The sequence below is a fragment of the Ranitomeya imitator genome, chromosome 2 (genome assembly GCF_032444005.1).
Source record: "Ranitomeya imitator isolate aRanImi1 chromosome 2, aRanImi1.pri, whole genome shotgun sequence".
Classification (NCBI taxonomy): Eukaryota; Metazoa; Chordata; class Amphibia; order Anura; family Dendrobatidae; genus Ranitomeya; species Ranitomeya imitator.
Window position 1 is genome coordinate 148,690,592 of NC_091283.1, and position 25,387 is coordinate 148,715,978.

The 25,387-nt window shown below is 47.3% G+C and overlaps 1 protein-coding gene across 1 annotated transcript in view; it reads left to right on the top strand.

Moving 5' to 3' along the window:
• PHF19 (PHD finger protein 19) overlaps nucleotides 1-25,387 on the top strand; it is an 87,738-nt gene that overhangs the window by 49,498 nt on the left and 12,853 nt on the right. Inside the window, 4 exon segments of the mRNA XM_069747433.1 lie at nucleotides 6,127-6,317; nucleotides 6,386-6,453; nucleotides 6,616-6,701; nucleotides 7,605-7,700. Coding sequence (XP_069603534.1) covers nucleotides 6,127-6,317; nucleotides 6,386-6,453; nucleotides 6,616-6,701; nucleotides 7,605-7,700 — 441 coding nt within the window.

Here is a 25,387-nt window from a genome sequence, read left to right on the forward strand (position 1 = left end):
CTCGCTGCTGTGGAGCTGTTGTCGCTGTGAAGCTGCTCTCACTGTGGCGCTGTTGTCGCTGTGGAGCTGCTCTCGCTGTGGCGCTGTTGGTGCTGTGGAGCTGCTGTCGCTGTGGCGCTGCTGTCGCTGTCTCGCTGCTGTGGAGCTGTTGTCGCTGTGGAGCTGCTCTCGCTGTGGCGCTGTTGTCGCTGTTGGTGCTGTGGAGCTGCTCTCGCTGTGGCGCTGCTGTCGCTGTGGCGCTGCTGGCGCTGCTGGCGCTGCTGTTGCTGTGGAGCTGCTCTTACTGTGGCGCTGTTGTCGCTGTGGCGTTGTTGTCGCTGTGGAGCTGATCTCGCTGTGGCGCTGTTGTCACTGTGGCGCTGTTGTCGCTGTGGAGCTGCTCTCACCGTGGCGCTGTTGTCGCTGTGGAGCTGCTCTCGCTGTGGCGCTGTTGTCGCTGTGGAGCTGCTCTCGCTGCGTAGTTGTTGTTGCTGTGGAGCTGTGGCGCTGTTGTCGCTGTGGAGCTGCTCTCGCTGTGGCCCTGTTGTCGCTGTGGCGCTGTTGTCGCTGTGGAGGTGCTCTCGCTGTGGAGCTCTTGTCGCTGTGGCGCTGCTGTCACTGGCGCTGCTGTGGAGCTGTTGTTGCTTTGAAGCGGTTGTCGCTGTGGGCCTGCTCTCACTGTGGCGCTGTGGCACTGTTGTCGCTGTGGAGCTGCTCTCGATGTTGTTGCTGTGGCGCTGCTGTCGCTGTGGAGCTGTTGTCGCTGTGGAGGTGCTCTCGCTGTGGCACTGTTGTCGCTGTGGAGGTGCTCTCGCTGTGGCGCTGTTGTCGCTGTGGAGCTGTTGTCGCTGTGGCGCTGTTGTCTCTGTGGAGCTGCTCTGGCTGTGCCGCTGCTGTCACTGTGGAGCTGCTCTCACTGTGGCGCTGTTGTCGCCGTCGAGGTGCTCTCGCTGTGGAGCTGTTGGTGCTGTTGTCGCTGTGGAGCTGCTCTCACTGTGGCGCTGTTGTCACTGTGGCGCAGGCGTACTTTGCTCTGCCCTGTTGAGGGCAGACAAAGTACTGCAGTGCGCAGGCGCCGGGCCTCTGACCTTTCCGGCGCCTGCGCACTGCAGTACTATCCTCTGCCGGAGCCGTGGCTGAAGATCAGAAGAGGACGTCTTGGAATGAAGATGGGAGGCGCCGCAGCAAACCAGAGACACCCATCCGACCTGACCAGCAGCGGGACCGCCCCTGGGTGAGTATAATATAACGTCTTTTTCTCCTTTTTCAGGATACATCGGGGGCTTATCTATAGCATTACAGAATGCTGCAGATAAGCCCCTGATGCCGGTGGGCTTACCTCACCCGCGATTTTCGGGGTGACAGGTTCCCTTTAATGGATAAAAAATTACCTTTTTATTAATTACATTTTTTAAAAATCTCAATTGGTGCACTACATAAACCATCACCATAACAACAACATACAATAGAAAAGACCAGGGTGGTACCTGACCCTACTCTTCACTATATACACCCTACCTGTCAGCGGAGGTTGGCACCCTATCACCTACGCAAATGGCGCCCCCGCTCACTGTCGACTATCCCTTCTACCCCTAATGGCCACTTGTAGGATGGGATAAGACAGTGCTTATCATACATACGGTGCCCCAATTATCATATTTTATAGTCCACATCTGCAGAATGGCAGATCTCTGATTACATCTATCCTGCCCCTACCTGTCAGCGGAGGTTGGCACCCTATTTTGGTATGCAAGTGGCGCCCCCGCTCATCGGCGGCTACCCTCTACCCTGTCCCTTGTTAAACAGTTTCGGGCAAAATTAGCTAAGGTGCTTTAAAGTGTCAAAAAATGTTTCTCAGGGTTTCTTACACATGTATGGTTCCTCTTGATGTGGCACTCATTCACAAATCATATACTCAAGACAAGGTATCAGTTAATGATTTGATGATCCATAGGTCCGGATACCAAATCCAATCTATACACCAACATTTGAATTCCCAAACAAGTCCCTTAGAAACACATCAATAGGTCTGTCACCTACATGCTCATAAGTATATCCCTTGTAAACTCAACGCGTTTCCCCTCTATAAATTTATGAGGTTCATCAGGAGTAAAAAGATTGCCATAGATGATAGGTTTCAACAGATATAGTCCTTAGCACCTCAGGGTAGGTCCCCTCTTGATATAGTGCCTCAGGACAAGTGCTAAAGTGCATAAGTTTTATAGCTTGCTCATTGTCCATTCATTTGCATCACCTGGTTACTTAGCGTGCGTGTCAACACACCGCACATCCGGTTCCCATCCAGCGTTCTAGACGCCTCACGTGATCCACATTATGTGACCACATTTTCTGCAGTACATGTGTGCAGGCGTAAACACCCGCGCATGTGCTGACGTTATTGCGCTTAAGGTGTGCGCTTCACCTACTGCGCCTGCGCCACTCCGATCACCATTCACCACTGAAGGCGCTAATTTTGCTATTGCGCAGGCGCCGTCAATATTCAGAATTTGTACATCTTTATATCCGCACAGGAGCACGTGATCAAAATTAAGTGCCCACACTTCCTGTAGTACATGTGCGCAGGCGCAAACACCTGCGCATGCGCTGACCTTATTGCGCTTCAGGTGCATTTCACCTTTTGCGCCTGCGCCACTCCAATCATCATTCACCTCCAGAGACGCTTATTCTATTAGTGCGCAGGCGCTGTTCATATTCAGGTGTTAATCATCCTTATATCCGCACAAGAGCATGGCTGCACTCCCCACACGTACTACAGCCACTGCGCATGCGTTCTTTCTACATTCCCGGAGCAAATACAACCGGTCATAATATGATACAGAGACTTCAATCAGGTCCCTTGAGTTACAGAGTTATATTTAACTCCGCGGCAGTGAGGTCACTACCCAGATGATCAGTGTTGTACTTGGTCTAGGAAATAGACACAATTTAGGTGCCATTTCTTATTCTTTCTTTTTCATATTCCCCTATGAAAAAGAAGGGCTATGTACGTGTGGGGAGTGCAGCCATGCTCCTGTGCGGATATAAGGATGATTAACACCTGAATATGAACTGTGCCTGCGCACTAATGGAATAAGCGTCTCTGGAGGTGAATGATGATTGAAGTGGCGCAGGCGCAATAGGTGAAATGCACCTGAAGCGCAATAACGTCAGCGCATGCGCAGGTGTTTGCGTCTGCGCACATGTACTACAGGAGGTGTGGGCACTTAATTTTGATCACGTGCTCCTGTGCGGATATAAGGATGTACAACACCTGAATATTGACGGCGCCTGCGCACTAGCAAAATTAGCGCCTTCAGTGGTGAATGGTGATCGGAGTGGCGCAGGCGCAGTAGGTGAAGCGCACACCTTAAGCGCAATAACGTCAGCACATGCGCGGGTGTTTACGCCTGCGCACATGTACTGCAGAAAATGTGGTCACATAATCTGGATCACGTGAGGCGTCTGGAACGCTGGATGGGAACCGGATGTGCGGTGTGTTGACACGCATGCTAAGTAACCAGGTGATGCAAATGAATGGACAATGAGCAGGCTATAAAACTTATGTACTTTAGCACTTGTCCTGAGGCACTAAATCAAGAGGGGACCTACCCTGAGGTGCTAAGGACTATATCGGTTGAAACCTATCATCTATGAGAAGCTAAGTAGCCCTTTGGCAATCTTTTTACTCCTGATGAACCTCATAAATTTATAGAGGGCAAACGCGTTGAGTTTACAAAGGATATACTTATGAGCATGTAGGTAACAGACCTATTGATGTGCTTCTAAGGGACTTGTTTGGGATTTCAAATGTTGGTGTATAGATTGGATTTGGTATCCGGACCTATGGATCATCAAATCATTAACTGATACCTTGTTTTGAGTATATGAATTGTGAATGAGTGCCACATCAAGAGGAACCATACATGTATTAGAAACCCTGAGAAACATTTTTTTGACACTTTAAAGCACTAAAGCATCTTAGCTATTTTTGCCGAAACTGTTTAAAAAGGGACAGGGTAGAGGATAGCCGCCGATGAGCGGGGGCGCCACTTGCATACCAAAATAGGGTGCCAACCTCCGCTGAGAGGTAGGGGCAGGATAGATGTAATCAGAGATCTGCCGATGTGGACTAAAAAATATAATAATTGGGGCACCTTATGTATGATAAACACTGTCTTATCCCATCCTACAAGAGCCTATTGGGGTAGAAGGGATAGTCGACGATGAGCGGGGGCGCCATTTGCGTAGGTGATAGGGTGCCAACCTCCACTGACAGGTAGGGTGTATATAGTGAAGTGTAGGGTCAGGCTCCACCCTGGTCTTTTCTATTGTATGTTGTTGTTATGGTGATGGTTTATGTAGTGCACCAATTGAGATTTTTTTAAAATTTAATTAATAAAAGGTAATTTTTTATCCATTAAGAGCTGTTGTTGCTGTGGCGCTGTTGTCACTGTGGAGCTGCTCTCGCTGTGGTGCTGCTGGCTCTGATGTCTGCTTGCAGTGTGCATTGTCAGCCTCAAACTCTATGAATCAGTAGAGACACTAACAACTTAATGCTCAAAGAAAAATATGAAAAAGTGAACATAAATCCATTTTTAGTTTGATATATTTTCTACCTCACAAGACGTTGGACAAAACCTGCAGAGCAGCTGTCGCCTTCCTGCTTTGTGACCAGTGCAGAATTCATGACATTAGCCCCATGTGAGATAGCGCTCACTAGGGTATTGGGGAACACTCGATTGGCACGGGATTGAAGCACTCAAGCACAGTTTTCTCACATAAACAGACTATTTGGTTTATTTAGGCAGTCATAAACCATAAAAACGTGAACCAAATGCAAACAATCTTTACATAAAGCTTCACATCATAAGTTTGCGACAACCAAACACGCTGGTCTGGCTCTTACCAGTTGCTATGGGTGACCGCACAGTTCATGAAACATCATAAGCACCAACAGTCTATGGAGGTACGCTACGGGAGCTCCTGTTCAACCTGCTGACTCCTTGTCAGTCCTTTCTCCTGGGAAAACTGCCTTACAGGGATCACCAACTTGCCTGGCAGGCACACTTCAGTCAGTCCAGACCCACCGAAGGACGGTAGCTTCCCCAACATAGACCGTCCAGGTCCACGGTCCCTTTAGGCGTTCCAGGAAGACTCCACTCACAGGAGCTTCCAACATAGACCGTCCAGGACCACGGTCTCACTGTGCGCTATTCAGAACGTCCATCCCCACCTGGGACCGTCCATCACACAGGCATGTGGCCTGTCTGGGTGCTATACAGGACGTTTCTCCAACACCCAGGCCACCAGGTCCAAAGCCCCACCATGTGCTATTCAGGGAGATTGAACTCCCAACACATAGACTTTTCCAGGACCTACAGCACAGACCATTAAGGTCCACACTCTCAAACCATGTGACCCTGGTCACATTATGAAGCTGTAACCACTCCCACAGGTGGGAGGTGTGTGTGGCTAGTTCGACCCACCCAGCTCTCACAACTAGCCCTGTCAGCCTCCTTCTAAAACAACACAATTTACTTGTAGGACTACAGGTCCCAGAACATCCTTACTTCAGGTTGACAGTTCAGAGTGTCTTCCTCTGCGACACACATACCGGCCATTTACAATAATGCCGGACTTAGACTCATCACCACAGTTATGCCTGCGATTGCCATGCATTCCTGTGGCCTCAGTTCGCCTCCATGCATATTCTAGGAAGACCATGCAGTGCCCCCTACCTGTAACAGTGGTCACTGCTTCACAGCCTCTACTTCCTTAGACCATCAGGACGTCTTAATTAATAGGAAGTATTTTTCCCTGTATGTCCTTTAGTCAGATGTGGAAAGTACTGAATTTTTTATTTTGCTAATGGGCTCAAGAATGAGAATAAAAATGTGAGAAAAGGAAGCATGGTCGCAATGTACGAGAACATCCAGAAAATGCTTCCCACTGGCACTTGATGTCAGAGACCACTGCAGACTCTGCTCTCTCCTCCTGGGGATTATTACATTGCATTCACTAAATTGCTTCTTGCTTTGGAGGAACAGCAGTGACTTGGGTGGCAGCTCGTTCCTCAGGTGAGAAGCTGCCCTAGAATTCTCTCAGGATTTCTCCTGTACAGTTCCTAATTACTTTTTTATGTTACAGGTTTCTTTGTGGCAAAGAAATAAAGCGAAAAAAATGCATCTTCCGTTTACGTATCCGTGTGCCGCCAAGCCCTCCGAGCAAGCTCCTTCCAGACAAACTGCTTGGCCAGACAGAGAACCGGTCAGGAGCGGATGTCAAGAAGAAGGGTCGCAGCAAATACAAAGACTGGTACGACTGTGAGCATGACCACTGCATGTGGTTTCATCATCTCTTGTATTACACATCCATTGTCTTGTCTCCTGCAGCCTCCTTCCCCAAGAGCGACAGAAGAGAATAGGAATCCGCAGGAAGCAGGCCCAGTTCCTCCTGGAAGATGCCATTCCCAGTGTCAGTAACTTTCTACAATGATGTAATTTGTGGTGTTCCGTGAGAGACATTTCCTCTCATTATTAACTTGTTATCCTTTCGGTATCATTGCTGCCTGTCTCTCCATATCTTCTTACTCATATTTCTTTTATGATGGGAATCCTTTCCCTCTTGACATTACAGAGTGACTTTACCTCGGCCTGGAGTACCAACCACCATCTGGCGAGCATCTTTGATTTTACGCTGGACGAGATTCAGAGCTTGAAGAGGTAAATTCAGTGTCCTGAACATCATAGAATATCACTAATGGGTAATGTACTGATGGATGTGTTCCCATGTACGCTGGTGATGAGGAGCCTGGTCCGGCCGCATGTTCCCGCAGGTACAAACAGTCTTTGCTTATACATTATATCTAGTGTGAGGGGTTGACACACTGGGCTGCTTCCCAAGGTAAACACAAGAACGTTTCTTGTAGTCAATCACCTGCTGGTTTATTATAGACAGCATAGACCATAGCAGAGTTCAGCAAAATAAACAGAACCATTCTGGCATAACGGTAAAACAAAAATATAACATGACCATATCCGTTTGTCCGAAGGATTTGCCTACTCAGACCACCAGGTGTATTCAGCTCCGCCTGGAGCCGCCGTTTGGAGTCTTGTGCTGTCCAAACCACAATACACCCCACTGCTTTCAAGTCAAGCTACTTAAGCCAGACCATGTGATGATCACATGTCTGTGACATCATACCAGGTCCTGTCCGTACCCATGCCAGTGTCAGCCCTGCAGGTGGAGATAAGGTGGGCACCCTCCCACCCAATCTATGGATGCCCACATTGAACCAGCCCATGTCTGCAACTTTAAGTTAACCCTCCCAACACAATAACTGACGCCATTATGCGCAGTGACACATATCTCCACTCATATATTGTGCCAGTGACCGTGTCACCCTAGATATTATTATATAATGGCAAGTAATGAAGCAGATGCATGACATGCCTTTCTCCAGTCACCTCCAGAGCTGCGGTCACTATTCTGCTGGAATTGGTCAGTTAGTGCTGACACATGCTCCTCCAGCGTATCTAACAGCCTATCCTGCGCCATGCTCCTCTCTACCTTGTGATTCATTTTCAGGCCCTCTGTTTCTTCTTAGTGATTGTTTTTTGTTTTAGCGCCAGTTCTGGACAGAATTTCCCATCGGATCTGGACTCTATTGATGCCGGCAGCTCATCCGGATCGGCCTCCACTAGTCTTTCCTATGAGTCGCAGTAAGTGGTGCAGGAATTTGGTTTGGGAGAAAAAGTCCTTGTGTCAAAAAAATGTAAAGAATATTGTGCCATGCTCTAACATCTACATACTACACAGACCTAGCACGTCTCACAGCTGAGATTTGTTACAATTTTATTCAGTTTTGACAAACGTTAAACTACAAGTTATTGCTTCCTCATAGAATATGCGATAACTACCAGATCGATGGGGGTCCGACAGTGAGACCCCCACTGATCTCCAGAACCAGTGGCTTGTGTCCGCTGATTACATGGATCATCAGTCTCGCTTGTTCACTCACCCTCCATTCAATCTTTATAGCACTGACAGTAACAGTTGAGTACGGAGAAGTCTCATAGAGAGACAGTGGTCACAAGCCCTACCATTGCTGCATTCACCCTGGAGATACGACCCCCATTAGGAGACGTTCTCAGTGGTCAGTTCCCACCACAATGTAGATAGCCGCTGACCTCTAGTTTTTAGAACACCCCTCTAAACAACTTGGACTCCAGACTGACACATTGTACCTGCACCTATACAATGTCAAAAATCACCAAGTGTGGAGAGATACCTGCTGTCATTGTGTTTAGCTCCTCATTTAGAAATGGGAAGAAGTATGGTACTCCTTGTTGATGGCAGGTGCACGGATAGGAAACCAACTCTTTCAAATATAGGAAAAAAATAAAATATAGGAAGAAAAATGGAATCCGGCACATTAATTGCGATTTATTCACTCCAAGAAATGTGTGTAATCAGATATACACAAAATAAAAACAGATGGATGTACAAACAATGTGTCCTAACAAATAAAGAAAAAATACAATGCAGTTTAGCAGATATTTACATAAATGAATGCAATTTATATAAATTCAATCCGGCTCTTTAACCCCTTGAGCCCCGAGGGTGGTTTGCACGTTAATGACCGGGCCAATTTTTACAATTCTGACCACTGTCCCTTTATGAGGTTATAACTCTGGAACGCTTCAACGGATCTTGGCGATTCTGACATTGTTTTCTCGTGACATATTGTACTTCATTTTAGTGGTAACATTTATTCGATATAACTTGCGTTTATTTGTGAAAAAAACGGAAATTTGGCGAAAATTTCGCAATTTTCCAACTTTAAATTTTTATGCCCTTAAATCACAGAGATATGTCACGCAAAATACTTAATAAGTAACATTTCCCACATGTCTACTTTACATCAGCACAATTTTGGAACCAACATTTTTTTTTGTTAGGGAGTTATAAGGGTTAAAAGTTGACCAGCAATTTCTCATTTTTCCAACACCATTTTTTTTTAGGGACCACATCTCATTTGATGTCATTTTGAGGGGTCTATATGATAGAAAATACCCAAGTGTGACACCATTCTAAAAACTGCACCCCTCAAGGTGCTCAAAACCACATTCAAGAAGTTTATTAACCCTTCAGGGGTTTCACAGGAATTTTTGGAATGTTTAAATAAAAATGAATATTTAACTTTTTTTCACACAAAATTTATTTCAGCTCCAATTTGTTTTATTTTACCAAGGGTAACAGGATAAAATGGATGCCAAACATTGTTGTACAATCTGTACTGAGTACGCTGATACCCCATATGTGGGGGTACACCACTGTTTGGGCGCATGGCAGAGCTCGGAAGGAAAGGAGCGCCATTTGACTTTTCAATGCAAAATTGACAGGAATTGAGATGGGACGCCATGTTGCGTTTGGAGAGCCCCTCATGTGCCTAAACATTGAAACCCCCCACAAGTGACACCATTTTGGAAAGTAGACACCCTAAGGAACTTATCTAGATGTGTGGTGACCACTTTGACCCACCAATTGCTTCACAGAAGTTTATAATGCAGAGCCGTAAAAATAAAAAATCATATTTTTTCACAAAAATGATCTTTTCGCCCCCAATTTTTTATTTTCCCAAGGGTAAGAGAAGAAATTGGACCTCAAAAATTGTTGGCCAATTTGTCCTGAGTACGCTGATACCCCATATATGGGTGTAAACCATTGTTTGGGCGTATGGCAGAGCTCGGAAGGGAAGGAGCGCCATTTTACTTTTCAATGCAAAATTGACTGGAATTGAGATGGGATGCCATGTTGCGTTTGGAGAGCCCCTGATGTGCCTAAACATTGAAATCCCCACAAGTGACACCATTTTGGAAAGTAGACCCCTTAAGGAACTTATCTAGAGGTGTGGTGAGCACTTTGACCCAACAAGTGCTTCACAGAAGTTTATAATGCAGAGCCGTAAAAATAAAAAATCATATTTTTTCACAAAAATGATCTTTTCGCCCCCAATTTTTTATTTTCCCAAGGGTAAGAGAAGAAATTAGACCACAAAAGTTGTTGTGCAATTTGTCCTGAGTGCGACGATACCCCATATGTGGGGGTAAACCACTTTTTGGGTGCATAGCAGAGCTCGGAAGGGAAGGAGCGCCATTTGACTTTTCAATGCAAAATTGACTGGAATTGAGATGGGACGCCATGTTGGTTTGGAGAGCCCCTGATGTGCCTAAACATTAAAACCCCCCACAAGTGACACCATTTTGGAAACTAGACCCCCTAAGGAACTTATCTGGATGTGTTTTGAGATTTTTGAACCCCCAAGTGTTTCACTACAGTTTATAACGCAGAGCCGTTAAAATAATTTTTTTTTTTTCGCAAAAATTATTTTTTAGCCCCCAGTTTTGTATTTTCACAAGGGTAACAGAATAAATTGGACCCCAAAAGTTGTTGTCCAATTTGTCCTGAGTACGCTGATACCCCATATGTGGGGGGGAACCACTGTTTGGGCGCATGGCAGAGCTCGGAAGGGAAGGAGCGTCATTTGGAATGCAGACTTAGATGGATTGGTCTGCAGGCGTCACGTTGCATTTGCAGAGCCCCTGATGTACCCAAACAGTACAAACCCCCCACAAGTGACCCCATATTAGAAACTAGACCTCCCAAGGAACTTATCTAGATGTGTTGTGAGAACTTTGAACCCCTAAGTGTTTCACTACAGTTTACAACGCAGAGCCGTGAAAATAAAAAATCCTTTTTTTTCCCACAAAAATGATTTTTAGCCCCCCAAATTTTTATTTTCCCAAGGATAACAAGAGAACTTGGACCCAAAAAGTTGTTGTCCAATTTGTCTCGAGTATGTTGATACCCCATATGTTGGGGTAAACCCCTGTTTGGGCGCACGGGAGAGCTCGGAAGTGAAGGAGCACTGTTTTACTTTTTCAATGCAGAATTGGCTGGAATTGAGATCGGACGCCATGTCGCGTTTGGAGAGCCCCTGATGTGCCTAAACAGTGGAAACCCCCCAATTATAAATGAAACCCTAATCCAAACGCACCCCTAACCCTAATCCCAACTGTAACCCTAACCACACACCTAACCCTGACACACCCCTAATTTTAATCTCAACCGTAAATGTAATCCAAACCCTAGCCCTAACCCTAGCCCTAACCCTAATGGGAAAATGGAAATAAATACATTTTTTTTAATTTTATTATTTTTTCCTAAGGCTAGGTTCACATTGCGTTAGGGAAATCCGTTTAGCACTAGCGGATTGCGCTAACGCAATGTCTTTTTAGGTGTCGTGTTTAGTGGTCGCGTTAACGTCCCCGCTCTGGAAGATTGGGGATCGGACCTCGGGCGCGCCGCGGACGCTGCAAGCAGCGTCTGAGGCCCGCCACAAAAGAATGGCACCTTGCTAGCGCGAGCCGAAAATGGCACGCTCTAGCGATGCGCTACACCCGAAAATCACATTGCGGTCAATGGTTGTGCTAACGGACCCGTTGCACGGCGTTAATTGTGACATTTTCGCCGTGCAACGCTGTCCGTTAGCGTTAACCCATTAACGCAATGTGAACCTAGCCTAACTAAGGGGGTGATGAAGGGGGGTTTGATTTACTTTTATAGCGTTGTTTATATCGGATTTTTATGATTGGCAGCCGTCACACACTAAAAGACGCTTTTTATAGCAAAAAAGTTTTTGCGTCTCCACATTTTGAGACCTATAATTTTTCCATATTTTGGTCCACAGAGTCATGTGAGGTCTTGTTTTTTGCGGGACGAGTTGACGTTTTTATCGGTTACATTTTCGGACACGTGACAGTTTTTGATCGCTTTTTATTCCGATTTTTTTGTGAGGCAGAATGACCAAAAAACAGCTATTCATGAATTTCTTTTGGGGGAGGCGTTTATACCGTTCCGCGTTTGGTAAAATTGATGAAGCAGTTTTATTCTTCGGGTCAGTACGATTACAGCGATACCTCATTTATATCATTTTTTTTATGTTTTACGATAAAAGCTATTTTATAGAAAAAATAATTATTTTGGCATCGCTTTATTCTGAGGACTATAACTTTTTATTTTTTTGGTTATGATGCTATATGGCGGCTTGTTTTTTGCGGGACAAGATGACGTTTTCAGAGGTACCATGGTTATTTATATCCGTCTTTTTGATCGCGTGTTATTCTACTTTTTGTTCAGTGTTATGATAATAAAGCGTTGTTTTTTGGCTCGTTTTTTTTTTTTTTTTCTTACGGTGTTCACTGAAGGGGTTAACTAGTGGGCCAGTTTTATAGGTCGGGTCGTTACGGACGCGGCGATACTAAATATGTGTACTTTTATTGTTTTTTTGTTTTTTTTTTTAGGTAAAGAAATGTATTTATGGGAATAATATTTTTTTTCTCCTTCGCCTCATTGGGGGACACAGACCATGGACACAGACCATGGTGTATGCTGCTGCCACCAGGAGGCTGACACTAAGTAATACAAAGAAAAAGTTAGCTCCTCCCCTGCAGTATACACCCTCCTGCTGGCTCCCAGCTAACCAGTTCTTGCTTAGTGTCCGTAGGAGGCACACGGACGAGTCTGCTATTCAGACCCAAAGAACTCTTTTTTACCGTTTTTTACTTTTTACTACGGTCGAATGGGGCAACGGATTCTTTCATGTTCCGATCTCCTCGAACCATCAACAGGCGAGCACGGGAATTTTACCTCTCCGTATCCTCTCCTGCGACGTGGGAAGCCACTGCCTGAGCTGATTTTAGGGGCGACGGGCCCCTTCAAGGGCACCGATCTCCCCCCTCCCTTATCAGACGAGCACTGGAGTTTCACCTTCAGTATCCTCTTCTGCAGCCATGCCTATTGCCGGACATTCAGCCCTGTCCACCAGGTTTTACCCTCGGCTGTACAGAGGCACCTTCCAGCGTGGCGTCCGAGCAGCCCCCACTGCATCACCACTGAAAAAGCGGATGATGGAAGGAGGCAGACGGTTCCTCTCCACCCCTCTTCTGCAGGGATGGTGGATGGAGGCTCCCCAACCCTGCACCGTCCTATCTACCCGGGCACAGCTCCTACCTGCAGCATCTGCCACCCCCTCCATATTGGGGTAAGTGCTCCGTGAGATTTGGGTTTTCCGGCGGTCAGAGGAGGGCTCCATAGCGACTGGGTCCCCACAGAGCTTCGCGGCACTTTTCCCCTCAGTCTGCGGGTGCGCGCCGGCCGAAGCCATAAATTTAGTCCCCGGCTTCGGCCCTGTTTAGGCCGCATCCCGGGAAGCCCCGCCCACCGCTTGCTTCCTTCTAGCGGCTCCGCCCCCCTATTCAGGCGCTTCTCGTTCCAGACGAGATCTCGGCGGCCATCTTCTTCCTCCTCCATTGCGGTCACTATTTCTTCTGGAGGGGGCTGCGGCCGGCGGTTTTTCAGCACTGAAGTCAGCGCTATTCCAGACGGGGGACTCAGAACCTGAGTAAGGTGAATCGCCCCAATATCCCCCCCCCCCGGCACGCATCCCGGCAGCATTAAGGGACTAGCTTTCCCTGTTTTTTTATATACTTAAGGCTGCAATCTCTGGTGCTCCTGCACACTACAGAATGTATAGTACAGTGTGCAGGCTTGCAAACAGAGCTGTGAGTTCCCAGCAATGAAGCTCTCATGACTCATTCCCTGGTGACTCATTCCCTGGTGACTCATTCCCTGGTGACTTTCCCTGGTATTTAATACTCTGCCCGGTAGTCGCTGGGCCCATAGGTGCATCCCCAGTTTTCCATGCCTTTTTATTAAACCCAGGACCAGCATCAGGGCCGGCGTCAGCACCCGGCACAGCGGGCAAATGCCGGGGCCCTGGGGAGAGAGGGGGCCCCACTCATGCTGTCATAGATACAGCTGGGAGAGCAGAGCAGGAGATAACATGCTCTCTCCGCCTACAACGTCACTGCTGGCTGCGTTCTCTTAACCCCTATGTGCCAGCTCTGACACAAGCATCTTATCACTCAGTGAGTGCAGCCAGGCAGGCACACACAGGGGTTAAGAGAAGGCAGCCAGCGTGACATTGTTTGTGGGGGGAGAGAGCACGTTCTCTGCTCTGCTCTCCGCCCCTGGATGGCTGCCGTGCTGCTGAAGTTATGAGGCAGATGCAGGAGGAGCTCCTAGTCCTACCAGTGCATGAGTGAGTGGCGCTGCTATATACTATGTGGGCTGCGCTGCTATATACTACGTGGGCTGCTATATGTTATGTGGGCTGCTATATACTACATGGGCTGCTATATACTACGTGGGCAGTGTTATATACTACATGGCTGTGTTTATATGCGATCATGAATCGGGGTATGTGTTAAAGGCGGGGCCCACTGATACTCTTTCGCCCGGGGCCCTCAAAAACCTGGAGCCGGCCCTGACCAGCATTCCCTGGTCTTAAGGGTCCCCTAGTTTTAAAAGGGTCACATCCCCAGCATTCTCTGCTCTGCCAGAAGCCGGTCTCCTTTTCCTTAGTACTTAATCAGGCCAGTATGCCCTGGTCTTAAAGGCACAGGGCCAGTAGGCACTGGTCTTAAAGGCACATGGCAAGTATGCCCTCGTCTTAAGGGCGCATGACAAGCATCCCTGGTCTTAAAGGAGCATGACCAGTATTCTTGTTCTTAAAGGCACATTACCAGCTTTCCTGGTCTTTAAGGCACTTGTTCCAACATTCCTTTCATGACCAGTATTCCTGGTCTTAAAGGCACGTGACCAGCATGCCCTGGTCTTAAAGGCACAGGACCAGTATGCCCTTGTCTTAAAGGCACGTGACCAGTATTTCCTGGTCTTAAAGGCACATGACCAGTATGCCCTGGTCTTAAAGGCACGTGACCAGTATCCCCTGGTCTTAAACGCTATAACCAGTATGCCCTGGTCTTAAAGGCACATGACTAGTACGTCCTGGTTTTTCAAGGCCATGACCAGTATGCCCTGGTCTTAAAGGCACGTGACCAGTATCCCCTGGTCTTAAACGCAATAACCAGTATGCCCTGGTCTTAAAGGCACATGACTAGTACATCCTGGTTTTCAAGGCACATGACCAGTATGCCCTGGTCTTAAAGGCACGTGACCAGTATCCCCTGGTCTTAAACGCAATAACCAGTATGCCCTGGTCTTAAAGGCACATGACTAGTACGTCCTGGTTTTCAAGGCACATGACCAGTATGCCCTGGTCTTAAAGGCTCATGTCCAGTATGCCCTGGCTTTTAAAGGCACACGACCAGTATGCCCTGGTCTTTAAGGCACGTGACCATTATGCCCTGGACTTAAAGGCTCAGGACCAGTACGCCCTGGTCTTAAACGCAAATGACCAGCATACCCTGGTTTTAAGGGCACATGACCATTATCTCCTGGATTTCTGCATGCCCTGCTTTTAAAGGCACATGAACAGTATGTCATCTTACAAAAGGCACAAGACCAGTATTCCCTGGTCTTAAAGGCTCATGGCCAGTAACCCCTAGCCTTAAAGGCGCATGACCAGTATTTACTGGTCTTAAGGGCACATCATCTATCCTAAGCTGGTCACCCTAACTGAGCTCTGGAGCACTCACATGCTCCCTCTCCTACAATGGGAGCCGTCGGCTAGCAGGGGCCGCAAGTATTCTAGAAAAACGTACAGGTTCTAGAAAATCTCCATCAACATTTGACGGTGATGCACTGGAAGACCTCTAAGTAGGATACCATACCTGGTCGGAATTTTATGGGCGACGGGTCCCTTAAAGGGCTCCGATTTCCCCCCACACCTTCAACAGACGAGCACACGGAGTGTTGCCTCCATGTATCTTCTTCTGCATCCAGGTCTATCGCCACAACCTGCCCTGTCCACTCGGAAACCTCAATTCTGGGGATGTGGCGTCCACATTTGTGGCGTCCCAACAAGGAGGTTTTCCCCCCTTTGTATCAGATGCAAGAAAGTGGACGATTCCTCTCCACTTCCCTGTTAAGAAGATGGTGGATCGAGGTTTTTCCTTATTTTCTTCTCTGCACGACGATGGCAGAGACCTGCTGGTTACAGTCCCGCATTCTGTCACTTGGCAGACTCGCCGGGCAGAATTTCTTGCGGTATTCCTACCAGTATCCTGGCCGGTGTATCATCAATTAAGATTCCACAGATGGTCGGATAGCAAATCTAGTTCGTTCCGTCTTGTGGTTTCGGGTTCAGCGCTCTACCCTTCCTTAGCCGCCACATGGGTTGCTTGACCAAAGGGAGAGAATGAAAGTCTCCGGGTCCCAGACCTTATCTACTTCGTTCCACAGTATAGCTGGCCAATCAAATCTTCTGAGCGGGAGACTAGCAAGGGATCGTATCTCTTCTTCAGGCTCAACCAGCAGTGGAAGCATTGGCCAGGACAGTCTAGATCTAAGGGATCTTGGTTCCAAAATGGAGGGAATGAAAAGTATCTCCATTCCTGGACCCCAAACTTCTAACAACCTTTGACAGGGCCCTTTCTTTTTTCGGATGGAGTTCCTCCGCTCAGCCACTTCTTCAACAGAGAAACGTGGTTGTTTTCTGGCATCCATCGTCATTCGGGATTCTTACCCTCACATACCTATTTCTCCTCTCTACTATAATCTCTTCGCCTTTCCATTCGCGAACAGTATTTTCACGACCTGGCCCTTCTGCCTGGCTACCACACCAGAGTGGTCACAAGGGTCATGACGGTTGTCATGTTCTTCTTGCACCTTAGAAGCATGGTCGTCCTGCCCTATTTGGTCGACTTTGTAGCCACTCTCCTAGGACTACGCTGAGTCGTCCATATCGCTTGCAATTACCTCTCTATTGGGCTAGCAGCTAAACTTAGACAAGTTTTTTTCCTCATTCTCAGCCCAGCAGATCCTCTTTGAGGATGATCCTGCCCAAGAAGGATGGTTATTCTCTCTCGGGTCTAGGTCGTGGCCCTTCTACAGGGAGCTTGCGCACTCGTTCTCTCATTCCCTCGGTTCTTTCAATTCGCTAGGAGGGTTCTGAGGGAAAGGACGTCTACGGAAGCAGTTTCCTTCGCTGCGCTCGTTTTCTGCAAGTCAATCAGGCTCTCAAAGGGTAGTCTCTGAGCTCCTTTCTCTTCCAGAGCCTTCTCCTGGCCCAAGGGCTATTGGGAGATACCATTGCCAGTTTTCTTCTCCCGATCATCTCTCTGTAGATCCGAACGGTACGGCTATTCCTTCAGCAGGCCCTCTGCCTTCTGGCGGGTCTTCAGTTGGATAATGCCTCGGCTGTGCCCCAAGTTAGCCATCTAGCAAGTACCCTCAGTCAAGCGCCATGGCTAAGGTACCTCGCACTCTCTGATGGGCCGAGTTCTATCTTTGGTGATCTCAACAGTACATTCCCTGGAGTAGAACACTGGGCGGCAGACATATTCAGCCGTCCGGGTTTTTCCTCAAGTGAGTGGGAACTTCACTCGGAAATCTTCCATCGGAACTGCCTTCACTGGAGTACTCCAGAGGTAGTTCGGATGGCGTCCAAACTGAACGCCAATGTACTCCAGTTCATGGTTTGGCCTCGCGATCCAAGACCATTGCAGTGCATGATCTATTCTTCCATGGTACCAATTTCCATAACCCCTCTTCCACTACGTCTGAATCCTTTTCGGAAGCGGGTAGGGCCCCAGTGATCCCGGGAGACCCGCACTGACCATGTCAGGTTTTTTTCTCGCTTGCGGTACTAGTATTTTTCCGGCTTATTGTCTCAAGCTGGAAATATGGTCTTTCTTGCAGGCCTCAACCTGTAGTTCTTCCCTACCGCGTACCGTTAAATCCGTGGGACCTTAATGGTCCTGGGCATCTTACAGTGGACTCCTTTTCTGATCCGGATAGACTTTTCTATCAGGGAGGGTCTCTCCCCTTCTTTCTCTGCGTTCTTGTCCTCCTGATGAGTCTTCAGATCTCGACGCTCTGTTCTTTATCTTTTTTCCTTATTACCTTCAAGGCAAGGTTGCCCTCTAGCCATCCCCTTCCCTCGTTGCCAAGGGGTATTATATCTCCACTGTTGCAGGGGCATCGTCCTCTCATCTCCTTCGGCTCTAGTCCACAAAGCGGAATGGGTTCTCCATAATCTGGAAGAAGCGAGTGCTCCGAGTGGGTACGTATCGAGGACGACGTCCTTCCAAAGGTTGGACATTTTACTCGGGTTTTTCGATGGTAAATAGGCTTCCTGACGGTCGCAGGAAGGGTTTAGCCGTTTTTCTTCGGCCACGTTAGCCTGGTGGATTCTTTTCTCCATCCAGGAGTCCTTTCGCGCTAGATGCCAGCCTATCTCCCTGTCTGAGGGCTCTAGGCGCCAGACGTCGGCAAGCACGACCGCAGGCTTGCGAATTCCTCCAGGCCGCATGCATTCTTGAAGCACTATAATTCACTCACTTCCACAGATGTGAGTCTGGGCAGGTGGACTTTGCAGGCCGCGGTGGCACACTTGTAAGTAGCGGCTACACGGCCTGAAGTGATGTTGTCCCCACCCAGGGACTGCTTTGGGACGTCCCATGGTCTGTGTCCCCCAATGAGGCGAAGGAGAAATAGGGATTTTTGTGTACTCACCGTAAAATCCTTTTCTCCGAGCCATTCATTGGGGGACACAGCTCCCACCCTGTTATTAGCTTATGCTTTGTTTTTATCTTTTGATATGTTATACTCTTATATATAATGTGACATGCTTTACGCTTATATGTCGTTATTGATCTCCTACTGCTTTTGCACCGAACTGGTTAGCTGGGAGCCAGCAGGAGGGTGTATACTACAGGGGAGGAGCTAACTTTTTCTTTGTATTACTTAGTGTCAGCCTCCTGGTGGCAGCAGCATACACCATGGTCTGTGTCCATGGTCTGTGTCCCCCAATGAATGGCTCGGAGAAAAGGATTTTACGGTGAGTACACAAAAATCCCTATTTTTTTTTTCTGCTTTATTTAGGAATTTTTTTTTTTTTTTTTTTACAAGTGTGGAAATTTTTTTTTTTACTTTTTCACTTTGTCCCAGGGGGGGACATCACAGATCACCGATCTGACAGTGTGCACAGCACTCTGTTAGATCGGTGATCTGACATACAGCCGGGCAGGATTAGAGCTGCAGCTGCAGCCTGCTCCTGACCCGGCAGTGCTCCCTGCAGGACCCGGATGCAGCCCGGCGGCCATTTTGGATCCGGGGACTGCAGGGAGAAGACGCTCGGTACACGGTGAGTACATCACCGTGTACCGATCGTCTCAGGGAAGCCCGCAGGGAGCCCCCTCCCTGCGCGATGCTTCCCTGCACCGCCGGCACACCGCGATCATCTTTGATCGCGGTGTGCCGGGGGTTAATGTGCCGGGAGCGGTCCGTGACCGCTCCTGGCACATAGTGCCGGATGTCAGCTGCAATAGGCAGCTGACACTCGGCCGCGCTCCCCCCGTGAGCGCGACCGATCGCATATGACGTACTATCCCGTCACTGGGAATTAAGTCCCAGGTCACCTGGACGGGATAGTACGTCATATGGGATTAAGGGGTTAAATTTCATATACTGTTCAAAATTTATATCATAGTCTGTTAGAAGCAAAATGTGAGATCATCAGAATATGAAGGCAGTATATAGACATAAGTTATGCATAGGGATGCATGATATATAATACCTAGTGTAGGTCTTGTTGTACCCAGCATATGATAGGACCTTACATTAATGCTAATAAACATACAGGGAGTGTAGAAAGTGCAAATCAAAGCTAAATCCATAAAAAGAATGGAGAGAAGGGGGGGGGAGTATTCAATATCTTACCATCCATGTATATGAGTATAGGAACCCAGTATTAGATAAGCATTAGGACATTAATTACGTCGACAGAGTAGTCTCCTTGTGCCGTGCTTGACATGTTAGTGGGGGTATAAGCTAGCATTGTGACTTCCAGTTGTTATGACTGCCAAAGCACATTCACACAGGTAACGTACAAACCTGGGACACAAATACCTGAAGCTAACAGGTCCCTGTTCAGAGTAGGTAAAGCCCTTCTCTGACCCTGGTCTGTCCCTGCCAGATCGCAGAGGTTGGCACCCTAAGATAACGCAATGGCGGCCTCACTCAACAGCAGGTTACCCTGAATGTCCTTAGCTGCTCCTGGGATTGCTAGAGTAGCAGTTCCCTAAGCAATAAAAGGATCACACAAAAAACAACTGCAACCAACACAAACTACAGCAAAGTGAATGAATACAACAAAGCAGCTGGAAACACCAGTAAGGGAAGGAATTTAAAGCTGCACCTGAAAAGTGATAGGAAAGACAAACATAGTAAATGAAGAACACATATGTTAAGCTAGAAAGAGTGCAGCCAGAATAGCAGAACCCAAACACCTAGAGAAAAGATGTGTCCCTTGTGGCTCGGTGGAAAGAGAATCCGACCACAATGTCAAGGGATCAGATCCAGGAGCATGACACCAGTCCAGATACCGGAAGCGACGTATCGCTACTTCCTATGAGGAGACAATGCTAGCTGGTGTATGTCATACATACTGGAGGCGTCAAGTGACTGGACTTTGTTGGTTCCACGTGGGGCCGAACGTATCACATCTTCCAATGATAAGAGTGGCCAATGTCATGTTTTGGATGGCAGTAGCAAAATGAACAAAATATATAAAGCAAAACATAGAAAAAGAAGATTTGAAGAAGGAAAAATATGGAAAATAAGCAACCAAAAGAGGAAAATGAACCGAATAATAATGACAATAAACCAGCAAAAAATACATTAAAAATAAAATGTATTTATTGTTTGCTGGTTCATTACAAGTAACATGCCACAATAATATACTTTATTCATACCAATTTTTTATTACAATGCATGGCATGCTTAGTAAAATCTGATTATAATGCATAATACAGTGAGTTAAATATAGAGTACTAGATGGTGGCCCGATTCTAACGCATCAGGTATTCTAGAATATGTATGTAGTTTATTTATGAAGATTTTAGAATAATACATTGAATACACAGGATTCGGGCAACCGCCACCAATTAGCGAAGCATGGTTCAAATCCCGCACCAATTCGCGGCCGGACTGCGCCGGTCGCTGATTGTTCGCGGGCGGCCACGTAGTATATAGCACAGCCAAGTAGTATATAGCACAGCCACGTAGTATATAGCACAGCCACGTAGTATATAGCACAGCCACGTAGTATATAGCACAGCCCACGGAGTATATAGTACAGCCACATAATATATAACGCAGCCCACGGAGTATATAGCACAGCCCACGGAGTGTATAACAGCTCACATAGCATATAACACAGCCACGTAGTATATAACAGCCCACGCACGCAGTATATAACACAGCTCACGTAGTGTATAACACAGCCCATGTAGTGTATAACACAGCCCACGTAGTATATAGCACAGCCCACGTAGTATATAGGACAGCCACGTAGGATATTCCACCGCCACATAGTATATTGCACAGACAGCCTATGTAGTATATTGCACAGCCCACGTAGTATATTGCACAGCCCACGTAGTATATTGCACAGCCAAGGTAGTATATAGCACAGCCCACGTAGTATATAGCAATGTGGGCATCATATCCCTGTTGAAAAAGAATTAAAATAAAAAATAGTTATATACTCACCCTCCGTCGGCCCCCGGATCCAGGCGAAGCGTTTACCGATGCTCCTCGCGCGGTCCGGTCCCAAGAGTGCATTGCGGTCTCACGAGATGATGACGTAGCGGTCTCGCGAGGCCGCTACGTCATCTCGCGAGATTGCAATGCATCGAGCGGTCAGCGGAGCGTCGCTAGGAGTGGGAAATGCCTGTTCTGGATCCGATGGGCCGACTGACGGTGAGTATATATCTATTTTTTATTTTTTTTAAATTATTTTTAACATTAGATCTTGTTACTATTGATGCTGCATAGGCAGCATCAATAGTAAAAACTTGGTCACACAGGGTTAATAGCGGCGGTAACTGAGTGCGTTACCTGTGGCATAACGCGGTCCGTTACCGCTGGCATTAACCCTGTGTGAGCGGTGACTGGAGGTGAGTATGGAGCGGGCACTGACTGCGGGGAGTAAGGAGCGGCCATTTTGCCGCCGGACTGTGCCCGTCGCTGATTGGTCGTGGCTGTTTTGCCACGACCAATCACCGACTTGGGATTTCCGTTACAGACAGACAGACAGAAAGACGGAAGTGGACCTTAGACAATTATATAGTAGATAGATATTCTCAGCAAATAGCACACTGTGGTATACACATTTCCCTTCCCCCTTTCTCTCTTCAGTATCCACATACATATAAACAAAAAAAAAAGCCTTGAGAAGCATTTATATAGCAATAGGCGGTAGTGCGCATGTGTCTCCTGCGTACCTCTTGGATCTCACTCAGTACGTATCATAGCAACTGCCAGTGTACTCCGTTTGCGATGAAGGAGATCACTTCCTTATGGGGCGGGACAAGAACGTCATGCACCAACTGTACCGCCCACTCATTGACGTCAGACGCCATCCTCTGTTGGTTAATAGAGCAATTGCGTATCTTTACCTGACTGGTTTAGCGATTTATTTAACCCGGCGGCCATGCCTCCCACTTATGACATGCACTCAGGAAAAAGCCAGAGCAGTGAAACGCATGTAGGGGTAAAGGTGGCAGACCAGACCAACCCCGCTGTATCAACCCCATTGTGAACAGTACACTCCTCTTATCCATGTAAAAATCTACAATAGACTTAGTATCCCTTAAGCGATTCAAGCTCACAAGAGAAGGATTATAAGAGTTGCATAAACTGTGGACAATAGGGGGAGTGAGAAGGACTTTATGAGACATTAAATTGTGGATATTGTTAAATATATAGGAACAGTTTACTGCACTAGCACTTATTAATTTTTCCTATTTTACATATATTTCCCTATACTACTAGTCTGATAAAGCTAAAAACTAAATCGTCTGCACCTACTTGAAGTATCCTTGCTTCTTAATGATTTTATTGTAATTTTTAATATGCAATTTAAATAAAAATGGGAACTTTTAATATAGTCATAGATCTCTTCTTGGTCTGGATATTTTATCACAGATTTATGGTTTTTCATATGCAATTAAAGTGCTATGTATTATTTTGGGACATATAGTAACAATTCATATAAATAACATCCCTACAACTGTGAACATTTGGTTTTCTGTTTATTGTGAAGCAAACAACAAATAGGGCAAAATAACTGAAAACTTCAGCGTGCATAACTATTAACCCCCTCCCCAAGGCACTATCCATTTTCCCTGTCCCTTCTGCTGAAAAACATCCCCACAACATGATGCTGCCATCACCATGTTTCACTGTGGGAATGGTGTTCTTAGTGTGATGAGCTGTGTTGGGTTGGCTCCAGACATAGCGTTTACCTTGGTGGCCTAAAAGTTCAATTTTCGTCTCATCTGACCACAGCACCTTCCTCCATACATTTGTGGAGTCCCCAACGTCTTTTGGCAAACTCAAAATGAGCTTTACAATTTTTGTGTGTAAGTAAAGGTTTTTTTCTTCTGCCCACTCTTCCATAAAGGCCACCTCCATGGAGTGTATGGCTTATTGTGGTCATATGAACATCTGCTTAGGAACTCTGCAGTTCCTTCAGGGTAACCTTTGGTCTCTGAGCTGCCTCTCTAATTAATGCCCTCTTTGCCAGGGCTGAGATTTTTGGTGGGCAGCCCTCTCTTGGCAGGCTTGTTGTGGTACCATGTTATTTCCATTTGATGATAATGGATTGGATGGTGCTTCGGGGGATCATCAGACATTGAGATCTTTTTCTCCTTCGCCTCATTGGGGGACACAGACCGTGGGTGTATGCTGCTGCCAATAGGAGGCTGACACTAAGTGATACAAAAAAAAAAAAGTTAGCTGCTCCCCTGCAGTATACACCCTCCTGCTGGTTCTCGGCTCCTCCCCTGCAGTATACACCCTCCTGCTGGTTCTCGGCTCCTCCCCTGCAGTATACACCCTCCTGCTGGCTCTCAGCTCCTCCCCTGCAGTATACACCCTCCTGCTGGTTCTCAGCTCCTCCCCTGCAGTATACACCCTCCTGCTGGCTCTCAGCTCCTCCCCTGCAGTATACACCCTCCTGCTGGCTCTCAGCTCCTCCCCTGCAGTATACACCCTCCTGCTGGCTCTCAGCTCCTCCCCTGCAGTATACACCCTCCTGCTGGCTCTCAGCTCCTCCCCTGCAGTATACACCTCCTGCTGGCTCTCAGCTCCTCCCCTGCAGTATACACCCTCCTGCTGGCTCTCAGCTCCTCCCCTGCAGTATACTCCCTCCTGCTGGCTCTCGGCTCCTCCCCTGCAGTATATACCCTCCTGCTGGCTCTCGGCTCCTCCCCTGCAGTATACACCCTCCTGCTGGCTCTCAGCTCCTCCCCTGCAGTATACACCCCCCTGCTGGCTCTCAGCTAACCAGTTCTTGCTTAGTGTCTGTAGGAGGCACATGGGTCTGTTTCAGACCCCAACGTTTTTATGTTATTGTTTACTTTTCTGTAAATTTTTATTTTTTAATTAACCCCTCTGTGACCTTAGACGTACTATCCCGTCGAGGTGCCCTGGGCTTATCTGACCCTGGACGGGATAGTACGTCATAGCCGATCGGCCGCGCTCACGGGGGGAGCGCGGCCGATCGCGGCCGGGTGTCAGCTGCTTATCGCAGCTGACATTCGGCACTATGTGCCAGGAGCGGTCACGGACCGCCCCCGGCACATTAACCCCTGGCACACCGCGATCAAAGATGATCGCGATGTGCCGGCGGTGCAGGGAAGCACCGCGCAGGGAGGGGGCTCCCTGCGGGCTTCCCTGAGCCCCCCGCAGCAACGCGATGTGATCGCGTTGCTGCGAGGGTCTCCTCACCTCCCTCCCTGCTCGAGCCCCGGATCCAAGATGGCCGCGGATCCGGGTCCTGCAGGGAGGGAGGTGGCTTCACAGAGCCTGCTCAGAGCAGGCACTGTGAAGGCTGCAGCGCTGCATGTCAGATCAGTGATCTGACAGAGTGCTGTGCAAACTGTCAGATCACTGATCTGTGATGTCCCCCCTGGGACAAAGTAAAAAAGTAAAAAAAAAATTTTCCAAATGTGTAAAAAAAATAAAAAAAAATATTCCAAAATAATGAAAAAAAAAAAAAAATATTATTCCCATAAATACATTTCTTCATCTAAATAAAAAAAAAAAAACAATAAAAGTACACATATTTAGTATCGCCGCGTCCGTAACGACCCGACCTATAAAACTGTCCCACTAGTTAACCCCTTCAGTAAACACCGTAAGAAAAAAAAAAAAAAACGAGGCAAAAAACAACGCTTTATTATCATACCGCCGTGGTTTACTGCCACATATGGGGTATCAGCGTACTCAGGACAAATTGGACAACAACTTTTTGGGTCCAATTTCTCCTGTTACCCTTGGTAAAATAAAACAAATTGGAGCTGAAGTAAAT